At 38.2% G+C, this 25,139-nt stretch overlaps 1 protein-coding gene and 1 pseudogene across 1 annotated transcript; one reads left to right on the top strand and one right to left on the bottom strand.

Annotated features, from left to right (window-relative positions):
* Positions 1 to 10,747: 10,747 nt before the first annotated feature.
* LOC140230364 (alpha-2,8-sialyltransferase 8B-like) lies at positions 10,748 to 24,945 on the bottom strand. Its single transcript, XM_072310512.1, has 4 exons — positions 24,810 to 24,945; positions 12,431 to 12,515; positions 11,586 to 12,134; positions 10,748 to 11,042 (listed from the first exon to the last, which is right to left on the bottom strand). The coding sequence occupies exons 1-4, from the start codon at positions 24,943 to 24,945 to the stop codon at positions 10,748 to 10,750; spliced, it is 1,065 nt and encodes a 354-aa protein (XP_072166613.1).
* LOC140231341 (U2 spliceosomal RNA) lies at positions 13,647 to 13,766 on the top strand (annotated as a pseudogene).
* Positions 24,946 to 25,139: the final 194 nt, after the last annotated feature.

Genomic DNA, 25,139 nt, shown 5'->3' with positions numbered 1-25,139 from the left:
TAACTCGCCAAAAGCATATGACCTCGAAGGAAGCCTCATTTGCATAAAGTAGACAGCTTGTGTACGCAAAACTGCTGGGGGAAGTGTCTCAAAACAAGTGTTTTTTTTTCACATTTTCCTTCATTGCCCAGAAATGAAACTTCGGTATATGACCTATTGTAGAATATCCATACTGTGTTCCAAATATCTTTTCTGTATCATTTGGCGCACGGTTATGTCCGGAAAAAAATCGAGATCACTGTCACTTGTGACCCACGTAAAATCTATAGCTTAAAGGGACTGTACAGTACTGGTTGAGGTAGGGATTCATGTTTTGAACTTTCCTAAGAGAGATAATGAAAAGCCTCTTATGAAATATGAAAGAGCATGTAATTTTAAGAAGGATTCAACGTTTATTTGATGAAAATTGGTATTCAAATGGCTGAGATATCCAAAAAAGTGCTAATAATAAAAGGCGTCATGCCCCAACTTTATTAGTATCTCTTTGTTTCACCTTGTTTTTTTTGGATATCTCAGCCATTTTAAAACCGATTTTCATCGAATAAACTTTTGATACCCCCTTAGAACTGCATGTTCTTTGACATCTGATAGAGTGGTTTCTGAATATCTCATAAAACGTTAAAAGCTAAATCTTTACCTCGACCAGAACTGTACACACCCATTAAGCAGTACGCAGTCCGACGTATCGGTTTTCGTGCTGCATGAAACAGTTGAAGCACATTGCAGGGTTCCTCTCTTGCCCACTCACCACCCGGCCTGTAGACCGAAAACCGAACCCTGTCGCACTGTGCCGAACCTGACACCGCTGATTGGCTAAGCGTGCACTGACCAGCAGAGAACGCATGCGCAGGAGGATGATCTACTTGTGCATGTCCAGTATTTTCTCTTAAATTGGGTTGTCTTTTTGCTCTTATTTCACCTAACTACTAATTGCGCAAACACGAACCTTCACAGGTAGTGAGTCTGGTGTATACAGACTAGCAATATGTTAATCAAATGCATATTCATGCAGGCGCAGACTTATGTCCTGAAAAAAACAAAACAAAAACGTAACCCTTTCCCACGGTCGACTCAAACAGAGAAACACACATATCTCGAAAGATATCTCAGCATTTTCGCCCAAAAATCATATGGAGGATGATATACCCATATTAGATATATAAATGTGAAGCTTCAAGGGATTTGGTGATAAAATAAGGGAGATACGAGGAGGTGAACTTTCGAGATTTTTTTTGTCCTTCCCTCCGCACAGTGCTCGATGACCGTTATGATTTCAAAAGCTTTGACCTCTTATCAGTGAGTTAATTGCACCGTATCGCCGGGGCTGTTGGTTGGGACCGTAAAACTTAAAACTTCAACACCGAATTCTGAAATGTATTAATTATGCAAATTTATACAAATATATGAAAATTTTCAAAAATTAATGGAAATGATACATTTCTTTCATTAAACAGTGGATTTTGATTCTGGTTGTTTTATCTTATGGGGCTTAATCGGTACTACCAAGCTTCAACACAGAATGCTGAAATTCATTAATTATGCCTAGGGTTTTATATATAGATATAAATACACACACACACACATATATATATATATATATATATATATATATATATACATTAAACCAAGTAACCAAGTGTCATTCATGAGTTTGATGAAGACCCCTTCCCCTTCCCCCTTGGGAAAAAATAATTGATCCAAAAGATTGGTTTTACTCATGGGCGACGCTACAGTTAACAGGGGCGTTTATTGCTTGTCAAAATGATAAAAACAAAACAGGGGAGGAAAAAAAGGAGAAAAGGGAAAAACGAATAGGATGGGGAAAGAGACGCCTGTTTATTTAATGCTTCAATAAATTAACTTATGAGTCATCTTGCCCAGCCCCTTATCAAAATACAGTGGTGCCGCCCCCGTTTTAAATTTTGCCTCTTCTTTTTTTAATCTGCTGACCTCCCTCCGAACCAAATCTGAGTAACCTCTCCCCCCCCCGTGACCACGCGAATGCTTGAATTGTCGTTTTTCGTGAGTGTGCCTTTGTCATCTGAGAATATATCCTGTTTCCTTATGCTCAACCATCACCACCACCCCCCCCCCCTTTACTGGCCGATTACACACTAGCAGTGTCCCTATAACAAGCAAGTCTAGGCTTCATTCTACACAAACTATATAGAAATATCACAGAAGATAATTTATACCCGAGCCCTAGTACGCGTACGACGACCTTATGTGAGAAACAAAAACGATTTTTGCATTTTCTCTGATTTATTGCTATATGTCGTTGCCATGACAACACAGTACCCATCCTTTAACGAATGTGTCTTGTACGTCTCCACTCCAAGACCAAAAATCAACTATCGTGAGCATTTGGCAAAAATTAAGGAACTAATTTGATCTGCAAGATTTTGTCCGATGATATACTGTTACCACGGCAACACACTAACCATCAAATTAAAAAAAAAGGCCCGGGGGGGGGGGGGGGGGGCTAGCCGCAAACAACGACATAGTATCAGGACAAACTTTGAATTCTTTCAAGAACAAATTTAAATCATTTCTATTGAAATCTTATGATATGCAACCGAATTAGGTTCGTTTTTATTGTCTCAATCAAGTCATCTTTTTTACAAGCATTATAAGCAATCATACAGAAATCATTTTTTTTTTTTATGAGAGAAAAATAATCTGTCAAACATAAGTCCTCCTCAGATGTTAACAGTGTGTCTATTCTCTCTCTCTCTCTCTCTCTCTCTCTCTCTTTTCTTGTATGTCCGCTCTTCTGCATTCATACCGGTATATGTACCCAATCCTTCGCAATATCAATCCAGGGGAAGTCTTATCATTACACTTACATCATGAAATCCAGTCTGCTTGTGTCCACGATGTCGACGTGTTGTAGTTTTATTTTTCCCCCTTTTTCTTCTTTTTCCTTTTTCCTTTTTTTTCTTTTTTTCCTTCCTAAGTTGATTTCATGTCAGTTGACATTGGTTTCCTTGATTTTGTTTCATATAATGTTTGTAGTTTCATCATAAAGTCATTATTTGTTTTGCTTTTTAGCTTTTTAGTGGGACCCTCCATTTCCATTCCAAAACAAAAAGGACTTCAGCGCAACATCGGGTGCCACTTCCGAGTTTCTTCAGCTGACATGCAAAAATTAATAAATAAATAAACAAATAAATAAATAAATAAATAAATAAAAATAGGTCTGCAGCGCATCTTTCTCATTCCACTTCCGGGTTTCTTCGGCTGACAAGCAAAAACAGAAAAAAAGAGGTCTTCAAGGAAAAACAAAGGCCTTACCGCGCTCAAAGGTTTCATTGTCTTTTTTTTTTCTAGTGCCACTTCCGGGGTGAGGGCCCAAAGTGGTGACACCCTAGTATGTAGGCCCTACTCCTACGTAGTCCTACAGGTATAAAAAAGGTGGGCCCTCCCCAACCCCCCCCCCCCCGTTTCCACCGCCCCTGCAGAGCTGTATTTGAATTGATCATAATGGCGCAGAATATGGCGAAGAGAGTTTGATTTGGTTTGGTGTGGTTTGGTTTAATTTCCGCATTTCCTTTCTCCAGATACAATAACAAATGAAAACGAAGTGATGAACAGTATGCAAAAAAGGGAAGAGCATACCATACATTTGTCAATATCATAACAACATCAATCCCTAATTTATCAAAGTAACGGTTCTGTGTTCATGTGTGAACAAAGGAGAAATCAATACCCCAGGGGACAGTCATCATAAGCGGAACTTGACGTGGATGAGGCCCTATCTTGTATACGAATATAATACAACACCAATAAACCTACAAAAAAAAGCCTCGTACTCTTAATGTTGTATACCAACGTCCCCCCCCCCAAAAAAAAAAACAAAAAAAAAAAAACAAACAGAAAAAAGTTCGAGCTCCAGACTGCACTGAAGAAGAAATAAATGTTACATGGAGTAGGCCTACTATAGTTTTTTTTCTTTTTTTTAAGCACAACGCTTGTCAACCAAACATTATGCAATGATGCTATACAGATGGTTAGCCATTCGTTCAAAATAATGAAACCCAGCTCAAGGAAAAGAAACACACTCAACACATTTGTGACAAACATGTCATTTTATTTCTTTACTGGTTCTGTGAAACTGTCATCTTACTTTGTCAAGGCGTACTCTAGACCTATATTAGGAGAACGATGCATAATGGCGGAGGCAACCAGTCGCCATAGCGGCATTTCTAGTTACATATATGTATACAATAGTTGTAATAATAAATACTAGTAAAAGTAATTCGAGAAAAGTGAAAATATATTGAATTTTCTTCGTTTTCTTTATATCGTTCTACACATGTGACATCACAAACTGGTGTCCTCGTGTCGTCATCAGCAAAACCTATGTCGCCCACTACCCACCACATTCTTAATTAGGTCTAGGTCGATCTATTTTGAAGTATGTCTATATGGTATTAAAAAGGAGACAGCTGAGGTTACAGCGCACGCAAAAAAAAGAAGAAGAAGATATTCGCTAACATTGTCACTATCGGTGCCCCTGGCACTGTTAGTGAGTTGTTAAAACAACACCACTGCTGTTAGCTTCTGTGCGGACTCGCACTCAACATGTGCACACTGTTTCAAAAATCTTCGTGAAACCCCAAGCAGATCCCGACAGTTTCTAGAATGCATCTCGCAAAATATACAATCCCGCAAAAGCAATTCGCGGAATTATTTATTGACATACGGGTATGGCACGCCATTTGCCGAATAATTCCGATAAACTTCGACCGATTAACTTAGTTTTATCAGTCGATAAAATAAATTTTCGAGAAAAAAAAATCTATTTGTTTATTCATAATCACTATTTACCAAGCCTTAGAGTTTATCGTGAAGAACTCTCTCTCTCTCTCTCAAAAAAAATCCCAAAATAAAACAAAAAACACAAATCAATAATTTTGTGAAGACATGAAAGCATGGAAGCTGCTTTTAACAAAAAACTTTCCTTTTACCTTATTCTTCTCAAAACAGAGTTTAATTCTCCATAAAGATTTATTTGTAAAGTAAACATTTTCTTCTTTTTATGTAAGTTAACGTATATTAACCAGTGCATTTATTATTATTATTTACATTTATTTGTTTATTGTTATTTTGAATGTAATTTCCAAAATATGTTTGTGTGATAATATTGTGAAATGGTAAGGCATATTGTAAAGCCCGTTGGGGAACAATGGTTTGTTATATGCGTTACAATATATACGCTCAATTATTGATTTATTAATAAAGATTAAAAAAGTAAACGATTTAAGAATGAAGTTACGAACTATCAACCTCAGCTTTGTGAAACCACAGATAAATAAAAGTTAGAAATTAGAAAATCAAATAAAAGGGATGAAAACAAAAGATGAAAAAAGTAATCACTCCTAGATTAAAATGTTTCGAAATATCTTTGCTCGCTACTATATTTGCACCATATTTCTATTCCTATTCAATTTCATAATTTCATTCTCCCTTATCTCTTTTCATTCATTGCTTTTCCACTCAATAGGCCTAAATTATAATAATAATATTATGATATGTTAATACGTCTACATAACAACCCCAACTTTTAGCTTTCATCTCATTTGCCTTTTTAAAAGTGGTTGCCCCTGTCTTCCCTGTCCCTCATGTTGCTAGTAGAGTCCTGTTCTGCGTGGGCGACCTGAGAATGCCAGATAGAAGCTGCAGTTACATGTTCCTTCTTTCAAGGGGAGAAGTTGGTATGGTTTCCTTGCCTCTATTGTCTATCCTTCCCCCTGCCTCTTCCAAATTGCCCTGGTTCCTCTTTCCCATCTGTCCCCCTGATTTTCCCTTGATTTTTCTTCTATGCTTTTGTCATTTTGATTTTTTTTTTTTATATTTTCGTTCTCTAAATAGCTCGACAGCGGGTCGGTTCCCGGGCGGTTGCCGCTCGGACACCGAGCGCACTTTCGGCAGAGAGTGAAAACTGGTTCGCTGAAATTTTAACTCCGCGTTAATACCTCAGCGGCGACCGACCGATGCTCTAAAAATCAATGGTGCACTGTCGGTCACTGGTTGGTCACCGGTCGTACAGACCGAAATTGGTTTCAAACGCTCCAACCGGTCACCATGAAGGCTGATTGTAAGAGTTTTGACCGTAGCCTGTGTTGGGTTCTAGTTAGCGAGCGAGATGGCCTGGCGCCTGCAGCTGAGCTCCGCGTTCTAATTCTGCTAATTCCGTACAAGCACCCCTTCCTGTCAAAGCTAAAATGACCATGGCTATCGATTACAGAAATGGAGTGTTTCGAGACAGCTAAAAATGTTTTGATATGTATATTTTGCTCTTTTCTGGCAAATATTCATGAAGGCGGTGCAAAAATTACAGGTGCAAAAAGTGCAGTACTCATGATTGTTATGGTTATGCAGAATGTTTTGGAAATTACCTACATGATTATCTCCTTTTATAAGAAGTTATGTTTACAGCTATATTTAACAAATACGAGACGAGTGTCAACATCTATAACAGGCAGCACAACACTAACCAAAATAGGATAATATTGTGGGATCCATCTTGGTTGCCATTTGAATTATATGTATATATTATAAACATGTATATGTCATTGTCTATATCTATATCTAATTATATTATATATATAATAATGTGTATGTATAATCTCCTCGTAATGACAGTAGTAGGAATAGTAAAAGTATTGTCACCGTAGAGGAATGCATTGCCTTGGTTTATATTCAACTATTACTCTCTCTCTCTCTCTCTCTCTCTCTCTCTCTATATATATATATATATATATATTTATATATGATATATAATAATGTTTTATATGCTCCGCGTATTGACAATAGTAGAAATAGTAATAGTAATGTCACCGTGAGGAATGCATTAAATGCCAATTGCCTTGGTTTTTATTCAACTATATATATATATATATATATATATATATATATATATATATATATAGCCGTTGGGTATATATCTGTCGGGAATATATGGTTTGTTGAGGGTCGAAAAGTGCTCAATGCTGTAAAGCAGAGCATATTAGGCGTACCTGTGTTTTGGTGCCTTGTCTGCTACCGGCGGTTTCACGCTGTCGCGATCTTCAGGCAGACTGGCAAAGTGGTGTGTTTCTGTGCTCGGTAAAAGTGAGCTACAGCTGCATGAAAAACATGGATGCAGTCATAAAATCCCACAACCAAAGAGTTATCGGAAAATCCAAGTCACATGACACCGATCCCAAACCCAAATGCAACTGCCGCCAAAAAGATCAATGCCTGTTGAGAGGAAGATGCATGGAAACGGCTCTTGTGTATAAAGCAACCGTCAAGCATGACAATGAGGAAAGGTGCTACTACGGACTGGCGGGGGGTACCTTCAAGGACAGATATAGGAACCATGTGAAATCCATCAAGAACGAGAAATACAAAAACGAAACCCAACTCTCAAAATACATCTGGAGCCTGAAAGACAAACGCGCAAACTTCACACTGACATGGGACATCCAAAAAAAAAATCAAACTTAACACTTAACTCTAAGAAGGAGTGGCATGTGCAACCTCTGCCTCGATGAGAAGGCCATCATCATCAGAAACAAAAAAGCACTCAACAAAAGGTCCGAACTTATATCCAAATGCAGACACCGGAAAAGAAAAACCATCCATGCGTCAAACCGATCCACCGCGCCACATGAGCACAGAAACACACCACTTTGCCAGTCTGCCTGAAGATCGCGACAGCGTGAAACCGTCGGTAGCAGACAAGGCACCAAAACACAGGTACGCCTATATTATTATTATTATTATATATATATGTATATATATATATATATATATATGTATATATTTATATATATGTGTGTGTATATATATATATATATATATATATATATATATATATAGGTGAGAGAGAGGATGAGACGATAGACGTAGCTTGAATCCTCACAGTTTGATTCTTGTTCTCAAGCTTTCGGGCCTTGTCCTTTATCAAAATAAAGGGCAGGGCCCGAAAGCTTGAGAATAAAATCAAACTGTGAGGATTCAAGCTACGTCTATCTTCTCATCCTCTGTCTCACCTACACACTACTAAGATGCGACACGGCCGAGCGGTTTAATAATGAAAACACACCTTTCACACACTATGTTTATATGTATGTATATACATATACACGTATATATATATATATATATATATATATACATATATATATATCAATCTCGTGTTTGTGTTCGCAAGTGTTAGACTATCATTTATCAAAGATGGTGTTAATATTCTTCTTTTTTTTTTTGCCATACGCATGAGACATCCCATGACACATAATCAGATAAAGGTTGACATTTTCGCAGCCATTTGGATACCACTTAAGCTTATCTAATAGCTGATCTAACAATTTTGCTCCACTGAAATGTGAATAGAAATACGAATGATTGATTTCACACTGGGCTCAATCAGCCACATCACTTTAGAGCACAATTTTCTCACCATTCACAAGGAAATGTATAGAAATGTTCGCGATTGTTTTGCTCAATCAGCCATATCACTTTAGAGCACAATTTTCTCACCATTCATAAGGAAATGAACTTTGTACTTTGTATACATGATTCATCTCTATTAGTTTGTTGTATATCGTTAATCCTTCGCACTTTGTACTGTATACATGCTTATGATGGATTTTCTGATATACCTTGTGTTATGTTTTGTTGGAAAGAAAATGAGAATGAAATAAATGAATTGAATTGAATTGAATTGAATTGAATTGAAATGTATAGAAATGTTCGCGATTGTTTTGGCGGTCATCTTGGATGTCTCAAAATCCTGTGGAATGCAAGAATTGCATCGTCTAGATTCGGATTCAGCTCCCTCAAAATAGGGCAAAATGGTAAACAAATAAACGAACAAACACTGGGCGGACAGTAAAACAAGGTTCAGACACCAAGTCAATAGTCAAAAAATGACAATTTAATGTACGTACACCGTGTTTCACTGGACATCGGTCTCTATATAGTTTACATGACAACTCCAATTCATTTATGGTTTCTATTGATTAACATATTCATAGCTGCTTTTTACGAACACTTATGCCTGTTATAGCAATCATGGAGGACATCTTTTCAGTGGGTAATTATTGTGCCATCAATGATTAAAAATGTTAGCAGTCATGCGTTTGATTCAGAATATTTACTGACAATTTCAATGAAACACTTGTGGTTGCTGAAGTCAGTATCTATAATGCATTCTATTTCCAATGGAAGCGCAAGTTCCCTTTACCAGTTACCTTTTTTTTTTATATTCGTGGTTCCATATTCCACGTATCGGTTATATAATTTTACATTCCATTTCATTTCAATAGAGCAGTTTAACGTAAGACAGTCAGTTTGAGATGGAAATAAAACGAACAGATAAGCAAAAATGAATAACATTTTAATATGAGGAAACTACTAGTTGTTCACAGTGCCTTCCGCAAGACCATTGTGAAGTCTTGGCCTGTTTCTAGAAAAACGAAAGAGTTTATCTGAACTATGGTTTTTCTTAGTTTTCTTTGCAAAGTTGATTTCTGATTAGAATTGTGTAATTAGTCTTGACTGATATCGAAGAGCAATTGGAATGAAAAATATCCAATAACAAAATCATGGTAGGAGTTTAACATTGGACTCGCACCTTTCTACAGATATCATAACAATACATTTTTCAATATTATTACTATATATTTGTTATATTTTTTCTTCATCAGAGGGGATTGCTAGATAGCCCATATTCAGCTGCACTAGCTAGTCTGTCACGGGGTCCAGTTGGATGTGAGCTGCGGACCACTTCACCGAGTTATGCACCCTGCTCTTTCAAGTGCATGAGTTGTGACTCTGTCACACATGGGACCTGCATTTAATGTGCTATCCGAGGGACAGAGTGTTTTTCCTCTTACCAGAGGAGACGGTATGATTACACACATCATTGCTCAGTTAAACTCGGGTATCGAACCCGGGTCCTTTGGATTGGGAAGCAGATGTGCTACCGGCTGAGCCAAATCACCTCTTAAATAAATGAAAGCTCCTTCACCATGTCCGAAATTGCAGCTACACCTTCAAGTCGTTTGATGTTGTATCTTTTAACAAGTGTTTTTTGTTTTGTTTTGTTTTTTTTTGCAGAAAAAGAAACGTTCGGCCTCATGTAAGCCCTAGCTCTGCTGTACTCATAACTATATAATTGCTTGTTTAGGTATTAAACTTTTCAAAAGCTTCTTAATGAATGTCTTAACAAAGATTAGAATTTATATTTGAATTATACTTAATTTACAGCTCCTGTATACCTCCAAAATCTCCAAATGTCGTAATTGTGAACGTGATTTTAGGCAGAATTAACATCGTCAGTGTATCTGATTAGTTTCATCTGATATTTTTCATATGAAAGATAGGCAGTGAAATGCATATAAGCCAAATGATGGTAAGATGAGAAATAAATGGCAAAATGATATCATAACATGTGATACTCAATTCACTTTACTTCAGTCGATTGACTAAGTAAATTCTGATTTAACACGTATATTTTTCTAAGGAACAGACAAAAAGTACGAATATATACTAGAACACAGGTAATACGTAATAAATGATATATTCATTATCTTGATATAATGGACACTCCTGATAATCGTGCGTGTGTATGTTCCATGTGTGTGTGTGTGTGTGTGTGTGTGTACCACAATTTCATCGTCAACATGGACCTGATATCGAGTGAAATTTTAATAAAGAATATCATAAAACAAAAAAAGTGTGCATCTTTGTGAAGTCATGTGTCTAGCTGGCTACGGTAGTCGTGCTTGTCCCACCTTCCCGCACAATCGTTGATGACCTGTAAGTACCCGTCGTCTTGGAGGGACTGCCACACCTCGAACTCCTTGTTGAAAGAGTGGGGACTAGTCGAGTAGTTCTTGGGTGTGTCGTCGTAGTAATGATAGCGAAGGGTTCGATTTGTTGGGTCGACATAACGAGGATAGAACCCGTATAATGTTACTCGTCGGCAAAATGTTGTAGCTGTGAGGTAGATCGCTGCACCTGTGGTTGCATGTCTGACTTTCATCCACCTGCCAGAGAATAAACAAAAAAGAAAGAAAGATAAAAACCAAAACAGTGTCAGCGAAGAGCAATTTATAAGTCAATGGCAACCAATTATGTCGCAAAGACATTAACCAAGAATAACAACATGAAATGCGTTAATTGAGACCAAGAAAACAGTCTGACAATTACGATTTTATCACATCGTTGCGTCACCGGTCTCTAATCTATAGATGGAACAAGCAATAAGCAGTTTATAGGTCACTCTTGAAAAGGCATCCAAAGAAAATTTGATTCTCAGGTAAATGAACAGACGTAATGATCTCAAGTTGAACGATAATTATTGTACCCCAATGCTAAGCAAAGCAGTTAAACCAAATGAATGACTGTAAGGAACTGAACATTATCAAATATTTGAGCAGAAACGTTTTTGCACTTTTGTTCAGCGCATTCACATATTTTAACGACCAATTTCATGTAAATGTGAGAGGAGGCAATGAAAGCTCAATAAAACAGAAAAGAAAAATATAAAAGTTAAAGCACAAATTATCCTGAGAAATAATCATACGCACTTTGATGTCCTCCTAGTTGGATTAAGCGGACTGAAGGCAAAAGAAGTTTTCAGGCCGTGATATTTCTCGTAGAACTCCAGTCCTTTCTTGATGCGTTTCATCATATTAAAACTTCTGATGTACCAAATTACAGTGTTATTCAGACGCCGCATGAGTCTCAACAAACTTCGACAATTGTCTGGCAAATTGTCGACCGACGTTTTTGCGTGTTCATCTTCAGCACACGCCGCCATTGCTCTACTCTGTTCGCTGTTAATCGTTGTTATATTAGTCTTCGATCCAACATCACGAGCATATTCCCCGCCGGCGGGCGCGAGGTTCATTCGCAGAACTAGATTCGCCCTGTCGATGACGCCACCACAACTGCTATCCGATAGAACGCCGCTATTTCCCACGATTGCGCAGGAATCTATCAGTGGGAGGGACCTGGTCTGGTTGTACCGCTTCAAGCGAGTTAGAGACGAAGTTATTTTCATTTCATTCGGCCGTATTTCAGGTAGAAATATCTGGATAGTCTTCTCACGGGTAATATTCGTCATTAACTTATCCCTTTAAAAGAACCAGAAAAAAAAGAAAGAAAGAAAAAAAAGAATGAAATGCAAAATCATATATCAATGACTATTTTAATACCTTTCCAAACAGTACACGTCATCCAATAATTATGATTGATTTAAACAATACTTGCTGTATTCAGTCTTTCCTTTCCTTCCAATGCTACGTGTAAGTGTTGCGTGGTTTATCACTCAATTTTTTTTTTATAATTAATAAGTCATGATTTATGATTTATTCCCTTGCACAAAATAGAGATTATGACGTAGGACCAACACGAAAGTAATTAGTTTTACCTTGACACAATATACTCATTCGGCTTGACGGGCTCCTTTTCCGCTGTCGTCGTCTGTCGTTGCACTGACGCCACAAGGCCACGATCTGATGTTGAAACACACCGAATCCAAAATGAAAGTTCCAGCATTCATTCCGCCTCAGCAGTAGGTGCTATACATAGAATATTTGATTTGGCAGTATATGCTGATGCTTATTCTATGTGGAAGATATTTATCTGATATCTCGTTTCTCTAGTACGTGAAACTTTTTGACTCGACTCCGTAGCTATCTCAAAGGGCTTTGTCAAACTTTTCAAATTTGGTTGATTTAAATCATGTAAATATATGGACTCATATATTTTGGACCCCTGTTATTCACCTTATCCGATAGCACGATGCATATCGATAACGTAGTTAAACTTGCAAAATGATGCTGTTTACATCACTGATTGCAAGCTTACACTGTCACCCATTCTCATTTCAATTATGCTCGTGCTACAGAATCTGTTTTTAACCCCTAATTTCCAAGTATCTGCACTGTTACGACCAAAATCACTCTGAGAATGATCGCACAAAAGAAACCATCAACTAATGTTCAGGCGGTTTATTAACAGTGATATTGTGGGTACAGACTCGTAATCGGTGTTCACATCAGTACAATAATGATCGATAGAAACAATTATAAATCGGTAATGGAATCACTTACATATTTTGTTATCAAGTACTCCTTTGAAAAGGTTCAGATACGATGTTCGATGCACCGATGAATGATCCTTGACGCACAGATGAATGATTCCTCCGACGTAACTCCAAAGGCGCAGGTTACGATAGTCCACGGTATAGATCCGAGGTAAACTCCACGAGATATGTCCACAGCGAAACGTGCAGAATCCAAACGTTATGACGACCACGTCCAGTCGAGGTGTTGAATGATGATTCACTTTATATTGTCCAGCAAGGAATCCAGCCCGTCACAGCTTTGCCGTAACAATGTCCGTTGACACTAAAATATGGAGTCTATCTCCAATGTAGGCAAATTAATTCTCTGCAGGCAAAATGTCTCCCAGGCCTTATCTCCACAAACGCAGTTTGTATAGCAGGTCAGCAGGTAACACAGGACTGACTATAACAAGTCGCTTCAGAGCCAGAAGTGACGTAACTCTCAGAGCAGAGGTGTTGGGTACTCTGCCTACCTCAGAATTTCTCCAGCTTTTATACTATCCATTAACCCCTTTCTAGGCCTTCTCGGCCTTTTGGCTAAGATCATGTGTAGTATCTGTTCTTTTCAGCTTAATATCTGAAACGCGACTCATCGAGTCGCTTGAATATTAATCAGTATAGAAAGGATTCAGCCCCCCGCAAGGGAGGCCAGCCCTTTCGAGAAGAGTACAGGCAGTAATACTGCAGATGTTAAAGGTAGGGTTTACAGTAAGGTTTATAGTCATGTTATTAGTGATAATACACATGCTTCAGGAAGAAACTGTGTTAATCGTTTATCATGTGTATTTAGTAATGTTGATTCTCTTAGTAATAAGAAATCTATATTGGAAGCTAGGATTTCCATTACCAATCCGGATATCATAGCACTGGTGGAAATATACCCGAAGAACAGTTTGTATTCAATAGAAGAGAGTGAACTCCAGTTGCCGGGATACAGTCTGTTATTACCTGTTAAGTGCCGAAGAGGAGTTGCCATTTATTACAGAAAGAGTCTTCACTGTAAACAAGTTTTCTTTGATAAATCTGATTTTGAAGAAAGTGTCTGGTGTTCCGTTAAGGACAATAATGAAGAGTTACTGTTTGGCTGCATTTATAGAAGTCCAAATAGCCTCGAAGCTAATAATACAGCGTTGTTACAACTCTTTCAAGAAGTTGAGAATTCTCAGTACAAGTATTTGCTTATCGTGGGTGATTTTAACCTGCCAAATATTGATTGGGAGATCCCTGCTGTACAGGGAACAGGTACAAATGAATTTGCAAATGCATTTGTTCAAGTTATTCAGGATTTATTTTTGATGCAGTTAGTAAATGAGCCTACTCGACTAAGAGATGGGCAGAGGTCAAACATCTTGGATCTTGTTTTTACTAACCAAGAAGATATGGTGGAATTTTTACACACATCTTCCCCAGTAGGCAAGAGTGATCATTTAGTTCTTGAATTTGAACTCTATTTGCCAGGTTGCTACTTATCTACTGAGAAACCTGAACGTTATGCATTTTTTAGAGGAAATTACGATGATATGAGGAAATATGTGTGTGTCAATGACCTTTTTGATGTGTTGGATACAGAAGGAGATATTAACTCTGCAAATGATGTTTTTGTGAATGTACTTGGAATGCTTACTGATAAGTTTGTACCTAAAGTCAAACCAAGAGTGAAGGAGAAACCTCTATGGTTAAATAGTTCTGTTAAGCAAGCAATTGTCAAAAAACATAAAGCTTGGAATCGTTATCAAAAGACAAGAAGTCAGAAAGACAGAGATTGCTACAGAAAAGCTAGAAATGAAGTAACTAGAGTGGTATCTGGAGCAAAAAGGGATTTTGAATGCAAATTGATATCTGAATTGAGTTGTAACCCCAAAAGTTTTTGGAGGTATGTGCAAAGCAAAAGCAAATTCAAGCCCTGTTTAAGTACTTTGGAGAAACCAGATGGAGGTATAGCAGTAAGTGATGCAGAAAAGGCAGAAACACTGAACAACTTTTTTGCCTCTGTTTTTACACATGAAGACTTATCGAATGTTCCAGTTCTGGTTCCCAGAATTTATGATGTACAATTAGACAAAGTCATTTTTACAGAACAAGTTGTGAAAGATGTTATATTGAAACTGGATCAAACAAAATCCCCCGGTCCAGACAACGTGCAGAATCGTATTCTGAAAGAAATTGTAGATAGTGTTTCGAAACCACTTGCAGACTTATTTACTATGTCAATGTCAAAAGGTGAACTTCCAATGGCATGGAAGAATGCTAATGTTTCTCCAATTTACAAGCAAGGAGATAAGAAGAAACCAAATAATTATCGGCCGGTGAGTTTGACTAGTAATATTTGCAAGTTAATGGAAACCATTGTCAGAGACAAGATTGTACAACACATGGACTCAAATCTGTTATTTACAGAGGAGCAATATGGTTTTAGGAAAGGAAGAAGCTGTGGAGCACAGTTATTATCTGTGTCAGAAATATGGACAAAAGTATTAGACAATGGTGGAAACGTCGATTGTATATACTTAGATTATAGTAAGGCATTCGACAGTGTACCTCATGAACGACTGATTAGGAAAGTAGAAACGTACGGGATCACTGGAAATCTTTTGAAGTGGATTAAGTCTTTTTTAAGTGAAAGATCACAACGAGTGGTGGTCAATGGTGTTTCATCTTCACAAACTGCAGTATCTAGTGGAGTCCCACAAGGTAGTGTTTTGGGGCCGATTTTGTTTCTGTTGTATGTGAACGACCTTCCTGATGTGTTGTTAAGTGGCAGATGTGAAGTTAAGCTCTTTGCTGATGATACTAAGTTGTATTCACAGATATATGATAATGATGATGTACTCAATCTGCAAGCCGAACTAACTAGAGTGATGGATTGGTCAAAAAAGTGGCAGCTTCCTTTTAACCAGGAAAAGTGTAAAGTTATCCATTACGGAAGGAATAACCCATGTGTCAATTATAAGATGGATGAAACAAACCCACCCATTCCAGTAGCTACGTATGTAAAAGATCTTGGAGTAAATTATGACAAGAAGTTAGATTTTACTCATCATGTGGATACAATTTGTACTGCAGCGAATCGTAAGATTGGAATTATCAATCGCACATTTTCTACTTTTAATGAGAAAGGATTTATTCAACTGTACAAGTCTATTGTTAGACCGACATTAGAATATTGTTCATCAGTGTGGCATCCTCATTGGAAGAAGAATGTTGTAAAAGTAGAGAATGTACAGCGTCGAGCTACTAGAATGATACGTCCACTCAGACCTTTGAGTTATGAAGCAAGACTTAAACACTTGAAATTGCCTTCATTGGCATATAGACGACATAGAGCCGATATGATACAGATTTTTAAGATTGTGAAGGAGATTGATGATATGAAGTCCTCAGACTTTTTTGAGTTCTCAGTTGGAGGAAGGACGCGTGGTCATAAATTTAAGATACTGAAGGAGCATGTAAAGTCCAAAGTGAGACAGTGCTCTTTCTCTCAAAGAGTTATTAGTGAGTGGAATAAGTTACCATCATTTGTAGTTGACAGCCCATCCGTGAATAGTTTCAAGTCTAATTTAGAGAGGTTCTGGAGTCAAGACAAGAACAAATACAACCCCGAAGGGATATTTCTTTGTCCATGTTATACTGCACAGCGCCTAACAAAAAGTTATTAATGTCATGTAATGACGACACCGAGGGGCAAATAAGTTAAGTCTAACTTTACGCCCACATCCAAGGTATGTTCCAAGGTATGTAGTACATTCTGTAATTTTCTCCAACCTGGGGCCACATACCTGATCATACTAGCAAGTCCAAATTCCAGGAATCCTGGATGACTCACTGCCTAACTATGTGCATAACATCATTGCCAAAATTAACTACCAATCACATTGGTCTACAGGGACAGTGCCTCACTCAGCCAAATATGTAAGCACTTCCCAGAATATTCTGGAATGGGTTAAATCATTCTAGATTGAGTGAGCTGTAATGTATTTCCTGTCACATGCATGTACTGTAGCTACATTGTATACCACGTAGAAAATTCTTCACTGATCTGGTCAGCCTGTATGTACTATATTTATATCATATAGAATGTTCTCCATTAATCTGGTTCGCCTGTGTACATACACATTAAAACAACCATGCATACAGCCTTGATACATGTACATAACTACTTGTGTGTACATTTGTGACAGCACATGCTGTTTATTTCATAACAATTACTGTAACAAACATGACAAAACGATCTGCATATTGGTTGTTGTAAGATATTAGGAAACAATAATGTAGTAATCAACTGCAGCTAAGGGAAGATTACTTATTTAGATATTCAAAATTTTCATTACAAGAATCGATTTAGCTCGTTTTACGATAAAACTCTTCATACATGATATATACATATATGTATGTATGTATGAATGTATGTATTTTGTCATAATTGTACTTAAGCACTGGCCCACATAATATACAGAACCACGAACATTGAGAATGGAAAGATAGGAAGATGGGAAGATTTAACGCGAGGTTTAGGTGTGATTGATTGAATGAAGTAAATAGGATGATAAACCCATTGATTTGCTGATTGGAGTGCAACCACTATATTTGATACGGAATTTCATTTTCAAGGCAGGAACTACTGTGGTTGGATACACTTTAAAAGTGTATCTAACCACAGTAGTTCCAACTCAAAAAGCTCCCAGGTCAAACAATGCAATAGTGGCTGAACCAGAACGTCATCCTCTTCATCGTTATTCAGTAACGGCTTATACAGAGTAGACAATGGCTGTTCAATTGACAATTGAAGACCAGTAATTCAGGACCTCTCGGCCACACTGCTGTGAACATGTAATTCTGTGTAACTTTAAAGGGTGTGTACAGTTCTGGTCGAGGTGTAGATTTAGCTTTTAACATTTTGCGAGATATTCAGAAACCACTCTATGAGATGTCAAAGAGCATGCAGTTCTAAGGGGTATCAAAAGTTTATTCGATGAAAATCGGTTTTGAAATGGCTGAGATATCCAAAAACAAGGTGAAACAAAGAGATCCTAATAAAGTTGGGGCATGTCGCCTTTTATTATTAGCACTTTTTTGGATATCTCAGCCATTTGAAAACCAATTTTCATCAAATAAACGTTGAATCCTTTTTAAAATTACATGCTCTTTCATATTTCATAGGAGGCTTTTCATTATCTCACTTAGGAATGTTCAAAACATGAATCCCTACCTCAACCAGTACTGTACAGTCCCTTTAAAGCAATGGCCTACCAGGCAAATGTTGCCATCTTACGCACGACTGTACGAACAACTTCAATATGGATAAAGCCATGTGGGTTTCCTAGCCAGTGTTAATTTCAATTCCTAGAGTTGAAATTTGGAGATCTGATAATGATTATTTTTACATTTTAGTACGTTTTAGTTGAAAGTATTTTTTTTTTGCCCAACTGTAAATAGAATATTGACGTACAGTCGTACATTGTTAAAACGTAAGGGAGAAAAAGAAAATGGACACATATTGGCACCTCGTATTCCAGTCGCTCGTAAAGTCATGTGTAATCTTACGAACCGCTTTATGAAACAGGGTCCTGTTTTGATACAGTTAATGTTACAAATTGCATGTCCAGTAAACTCAGAAGTACAACCGAAAACATTTAGGCTCTATAGGTGAATGCACGACATGAACAGCAACAACGAAAGGCATAGAAAATCATCCAACAGTCAGGAGCTCCAAACAGAGTGTGGCTGCCTTCTCTCTTTCACAAACACATGTCACATACACACACACAAAATGATATAAAAGTGTTTGAAATCGTACCCTCGTGGTAACCCGACTTTATCGCTTTTCCAATTAATTCCGACAAATGAAACTGATAGGGTGTAAACCTCATGTGTAAAGTGCTCTATAAATTGACATATCAGATTAGTGTCCAGACATGTCTAGTGGAGTAATTTTGATGTATATGTATATATTATATGTATATGTATATGTATATGTATATGTATATATCAGCGTGTCTTCACTATCATGTACGGCTCATATTTTGATTAGTTCTTTTTAAAAGTAATAATAATCATACAGACATCTTTCGAAAACATTAAACATGGGATCAAAGCTAATAAAACACAGAATATAAAATAGAATTTGGATTCATGATTCAATGTACTGCCAATAATTATATTATATTGGATGGCTATGAATGAGAAACCAGGGAATATTTCACGAGTTAAGATCAATATTGCACGAATCGAAGATGAGTGCAATATTGACCCTAACAAGTGCAATATTCCCTGGTATTCCATGAATTAATGTCATCCAATATAATGATTATAATCAATAATCATGTAGAGAAAACATAAACTGCACAAAAATACCGTAAGCCTACTTCTAGTCGTCTTTAAAGTTGGCCCAGCAGTCCCATCCCAGCATTGAAAAAGGAAAAGCCCCGACGCAACTATCTGCAAGATGTGAATTGTAACCATGGGCGTAAATCCCGGGGGGGGGGGGGATGGGGGGATATATCCCCCCCTGAAATGGAGGAGGGGGGGATGGCCTATACAATCATCCCCCCCTGAATATTGAGGGGAAAAAATGGAGGAAGCAGAAATGTGATTGTATCAATTTTGGCATATTGCATGACGTTTGTACGCCGGCCTTCAGACAGGTAACAGAGCTGAACAGTATTCTATCTTGTAGGAAAATGTATAATTTTCTCAAGCGCTCGCTCGCTTCGCTCGCTCGCGAAGAAAGTAACATCGACATACACTGTAAGGTATGGCTCACGAGGCGTTGACAACGTCAAATAGTATAGGTCTACATGTAAACATGCTATGACGCGAGTAACTGGGGACCATCTGCAAAATATGTACGAAAACATACAAACAAACAATAACAACTTTATCGCCATTACATTGAATCCCCTCCATTTCCTGAATCATTCCTGAGAAACGACAGTGACTGATGACTCAGTCAGGATACATCTGTGGGCATACCAAGGGAAGATCAGGGACGTCGAATCTATTATATGGGGGGCAAAGGGGCATTTGCCCTGCCCCAAAGGAAGTGTTTAGACAGACAAATCATTTATCCCCCAAGCAATTCCCGAGATGAGGACAAATCTCGAACTTTCTTAATGGAAAATTGTCCAAATATCGCCAGAACTATGCACCAGATCGTTGTATTGCAATCATGAACATGCAAAAGGTCCGCTATATAGGATAAGGGATAAACTTTGTACACTTTTGACATAGACGTATATTCCCTAATATATCAAAGAGTGTGATGCAGCAGATCTTTCACTTAACAAAAGCAACCTAATATGTATAGAGGCGTCGATGGGGGGAGGGGTGGTTCTCAAATAAAAGTGGGACAAACAAAAGCGAAAAATATAGCTACAAACGGCAGTTTTTGGAGTGTAAAATTCAAAAATTTTAAAGCTCGCTCGCTCCGCTCGCTCGCATTTAACCGCTATGCCATTCTCCTGATGTTGCTGCCAGTGATTGACAGCAGGTGCACCCGGTGCGCCCCCTTAATTTCCAAAGCGAAAATATAGCTACAAACAACAGTTTTTAGGACTGGAAAATGTCAAAATTTTCAAGCTCACTCGCTTCGCTCGCTAGCATTATTTTTAATCAGTATGCCATTCTCCTGATGTTGCTGCCAGTAATTGCCGGCAGTTGCGCCCGGTGTGCCCCCTTAATTTCCAAAGCGAAAAAATACAGTCACAAACGGCAGTCTTTGCATTGTAAAATGTCAAAATTTTCAAACTCGCTCGCTCCGCTCGCTCGCATTTAACCGCTATGCCATTCTCCTGATGTTGCTGCCAGTAATTACCGGCAGTTGCACTCGGTGTGCCCCCTAAATTTCCAAAGCGAAAAAGTATAGCTACAAACGGCAGTTTTTAGACTGTAAAATGTCAAAACTTTCAAGCTCGCTCGCATTTAATCGCTATGCCATTCTCCTGATGTTGCTGCCAGTGATTGTGAGCAGGTGCGCCCCCCTTAATTTCCAAAGCGAAAAATGTAGCTACAAACGGCAGTTTGGGGACTGTAAAATGTCAAATTTTTGAAGCTCGTTCGCTTCGCTCGCTCACATTTAATCATTATGCCATTCTCCTGATGTTGCTGCCAGTAATTGCCAACAGTTTTTGCCCGGTGCGCCCCCTTAATTTCCAAAGCGAAACAAATACAGCCACAAACGACAGTTTTTGGGACTGGAAAAAAGTTATTATTCCATTCTCCTGATGTTGCTGCCAGTAATTGCCAGGAGTTTTTCGCCCGGTGCGCCCCCTTCATTTCCAAAGCGAAAAATATAGCTACAAATGGCAGTTTTTGGACTGTCAAATGTCAAATTTTTCAAGCTCATTCGCTTCGCTCGCTCGCATTTAATCATTATGCCATTCTCCTGATGTTGCTGCCAGTAATTGCCAGCAGTTTTCGCTATACTAGTAAAAAATACTAGTACAGCCACAAAGGACATGTGGGACTGTAAAATATCAAAATTTTCAAACTCAGTCGCTTCGCTCGCTCGCATTTAATCGTTATGCCATTCTGATGTTGCTGCCCGATTGCCGGCAGTTGCGCCCGGTGTGCCCCCATAATTTCCAAAGCGAAAAAAATACAGCCACAAACGGCAGTCTTTGGACTGTAAAATGTCAAAATTTTCAAGCTCGCTCGCCCCGCTCGCTCGCATTTAACTGCTATGCCATTCTCCTGATGTTGCTGCCAGTAATTGACAGCAGTTGCGCCTGATGCGGCCCCCCTTAATTTCCAAAGCGAAAAAGTATAGCTACAAACGGCAGTTTTTAGACTGTAAAATGTTAAAATTTTCATGCTCGCTCGCTCCGCTCGCTCGCATTTAATTGCTATGCCATTCTCCTGATGTTGCTGCCAGTGATTGACAGCAGTTGCGCCTGGTGTGCCCCCCTTAATTTCCAAAGCGAAGAATATAGCTACAAATGGCAGTTTTTGGACTGAAAAATGTCAAAATTTTCAACACAAGAGATTTCACTGTAGGAGGGGGAAACCCCCTACCATACCCTCCCCCCTCGCTTGAATCGTTCCCTCACATAACCGCTCCTCCTAAGATCAAATCCTGTCTACGCCGATGATAGGCCCCATTATTTAGTAGGCCTTCACAGTGATGTCGCACAGCAAGAGCTGATATACCAAGATTTTGTCATTCAATAATATATTGTGAATATTTCATTTTCTTTTTGTTTTTTTTTTAAAGAAAAGAAAACAAAATTTTCACCACAAGTGAGCACCAGATCGCTGAATTTCAGGTCTGAAAATGTAAAATCTTCCTCGTGTGGGAGAGGGATACAACCCCCCCATACACACCCTTCCCCCGTTCGGTCGTTCCCCTCCCTCTCACAGATATTTCAAAAAAAAATGTTTTCATACTTTTAAGGTCTGATTTTCCGCCGAAAGTCGTCTGACAAGCAAAAAAAAAAAAAAAAAAAAAAAAAGCAACGAGAACAAAAAGTCTTTATGTTGTTGCTGCCACTTTTCTCCCACTTTATATTTCATGCAAAAGAGTGGGGCATCCGATCCCTGTAAAGTGTGTGTGTGGGGGGGGGGGGGGGAGGGGGGCACAAAGCTTCTCCCACCCCCCCCCCCCCCCACCCCCCCCCCAAAAAAAAAAAAAAAAGGCAGCGCCGGTCCGGTTATGGGCTTGTAATCGTGGTGATGGTGGCCATCCCCCCCCCCCCCCCCACTCCTCAGTATGGATTTACGCCGTTGATTGTAATAGTTTGAAAGTTTGGAAGTTCATTGACTCAATCACCTCAATTGGGGTAGCGAGATCAACAGCAACATATGATAACATACATAGACATAATAATGTACAGAAACGTTACAGGCACCGCCTGCGAGCACTAAAACACGAACTCATAGATATACATTCAAAATGTTCTAATACCATGGGTCTACTAAGTTATCTTTGATAAATCATATTTACACACACACACACACACACACCCACACACACACACACACACACAAAAGAAGGCATTAGACTGTATTTATGATAGTGTTTTGATAGGCTCTAAATGATTTGTCACTTATCAAAATATTGAACAATTTCTTCACAGAATTTCGCCATCTTCTTCAGTGCCTCCTCAGTAGTGTCATTAAAAGGTGAATCCATTTTTAAGTACGTTTGGGTGTTTCCAGAAATATTTCTTAAGCGCTTGTTTGAATTATGCAGAAGCAGACAGTGAAATAAATATTGAAATTCATCACCAATCTCGCCGAGAGAGTAAAAAGATTTCGGGCACTAACAGCTAGCCCTGCTCGCGCACCAGACGAGACAAAATACGGAGTATTATTGAACGGCCAGTAACAATAATAGAGAAAGAAAATGAATGCAGAATACACATACAATATATTACAATTTCAATGGAAGGAATGCATTGTGGATTGCATGTTGTAAAAATTACATCTCGGAACATTTGCACATAACCAGTTTAAGAATCCCCCATACATACTTTACTTACCCTATATGATAGTCTTTTATAATACCGTAATTACACACACAGTAATTGGCATTCTTGGGGATATACTCATCAATAATTGAGAAATAAATTGAATTCATCGTAAAAGAAGATCTGAGAATTACATTTTATTCATAGCCATGGGGTCATCCATACTGATTTACCTTTTCTTGAAAACACAATTTTTGAGGCTACAGACTTATATTTTGCTCAGCTAGGACAATCTATGTTAATATGCAGGAACAGTTAGTTGCTTAAAAGTATTTGATAATATAACTATTTAGTTGAAATATCAGGGTTCATAATCATGCAAATGTCTGACTAGATGATCTAACAAATTTCATTTACCTTTACTCGACACGATTCTCACACACTATACAATACTGTTTATACTGAACTAAGTTTTTGGAATTGGTTAAGATATCAGTAACTGAACTGCCCTAAGCCGCCCGTGTGCTTTGCTTTTTTTAATTCATAGTTTTATGCTTTATCATTTTTATTGTTTTTATATAGAATATGAAATTACATTATTTGAAAGAGGGCAAATGTCAACAAAAGCATGTCAGAATTACTTCTGTGGCACACAAGTCTCTTGGTAAAGTCTTAATAGACTTCAAATTAACATAACTTATAATGGACAAAAGTAAACATTTTGTGAGCTGTTTTGCATCATATTGAAAGCTGTTAAAATGAGGGTAATGCTGCTTTACCTTCTAGGGAACAACAGGGCATTATTTAAGGAATATTTAGTTACTAAAGAATTAAGTGATGACCTAAAAAAATCACATCAAGATTTGCTGTATTTAAAGGGGATGGCTAGTAACTGAGCAGTGGGAATCAGTGGGAATGCTGGGGATGATTGTTCCAATCCTTGTGGGATTCATTTAAGAGTACATTAATGTCTATTGTTGTGTGAAAATTATTTGCTTCAGAATGGTCTCATATTCAAATAATGTGCAGTTTAATGTTTCCAGGTTAGCATGCCTGTACAGTGACGGGGCAGTAAACTGCACATGAGTTGAATATGAGACCGTTCTGAAGCAAATAATTTTCACACAACAATAGATATATAATATACTCTTAAATGAATCCCACAAGAATTGAACAATCATCCCCAGCATTCCCACTGATTCCCACTGATCAGTTACTATCCATCCCCTGTAAACAAAAAGAAAGAAAGGATGAAAGAGACGGTTTGATCGACTTACCAGGATTGGACTTATATCTTGCAACTTTTTTGAAGTCCCTCTGAACTGTATTCTTCGTTGTCAAAGCGCCAAGGTAAGAGAAGATAACGCATAAGCACAAAACAAAACATACTTTCGTGTACTGGAGGAAAGCCATCTTCGCACGATGCTATCCCTACACTCAAAGCTATGAACTATGTGCGCACCTACACTACAGGCATTTTAACATGAATACTAGTACACTCATGCCAGCGGTCGCCATTATTCGCCTATTTTCTTGTGTGTGGTTGGTAGGCGGACCACTTCACGGGGTTGGCACCCTGATCTTTGCGATGAATGAATGAAGTGGGT

Source organism: Diadema setosum, chromosome 7 (genome assembly GCF_964275005.1).
Source record: "Diadema setosum chromosome 7, eeDiaSeto1, whole genome shotgun sequence".
In the NCBI taxonomy this organism is placed as follows: domain Eukaryota; kingdom Metazoa; phylum Echinodermata; class Echinoidea; order Diadematoida; family Diadematidae; genus Diadema; species Diadema setosum.
This window is presented reverse-complemented; position numbering and strand designations above follow the sequence as displayed.

Excerpts from the sequence above, each read along its gene's own strand:
- LOC140230364 (XM_072310512.1), bottom strand. The coding sequence starts at position 24,945 with ATGGCTTTCCTCCAGTACACGAAAGTATGTTTTGTTTTGTGCTTATGC. Across the intron at positions 12,516-24,809 it reads AAGATATAAGTCCAATCCTG|ATCGTGGCCTTGTGGCGTCA; the intron begins GTAAGTCGATCA and ends TTTCAACATCAG. Across the intron at positions 11,043-11,585 it reads CCAACTAGGAGGACATCAAA|GTGGATGAAAGTCAGACATG; the intron begins GTGCGTATGATT and ends ATTCTCTGGCAG.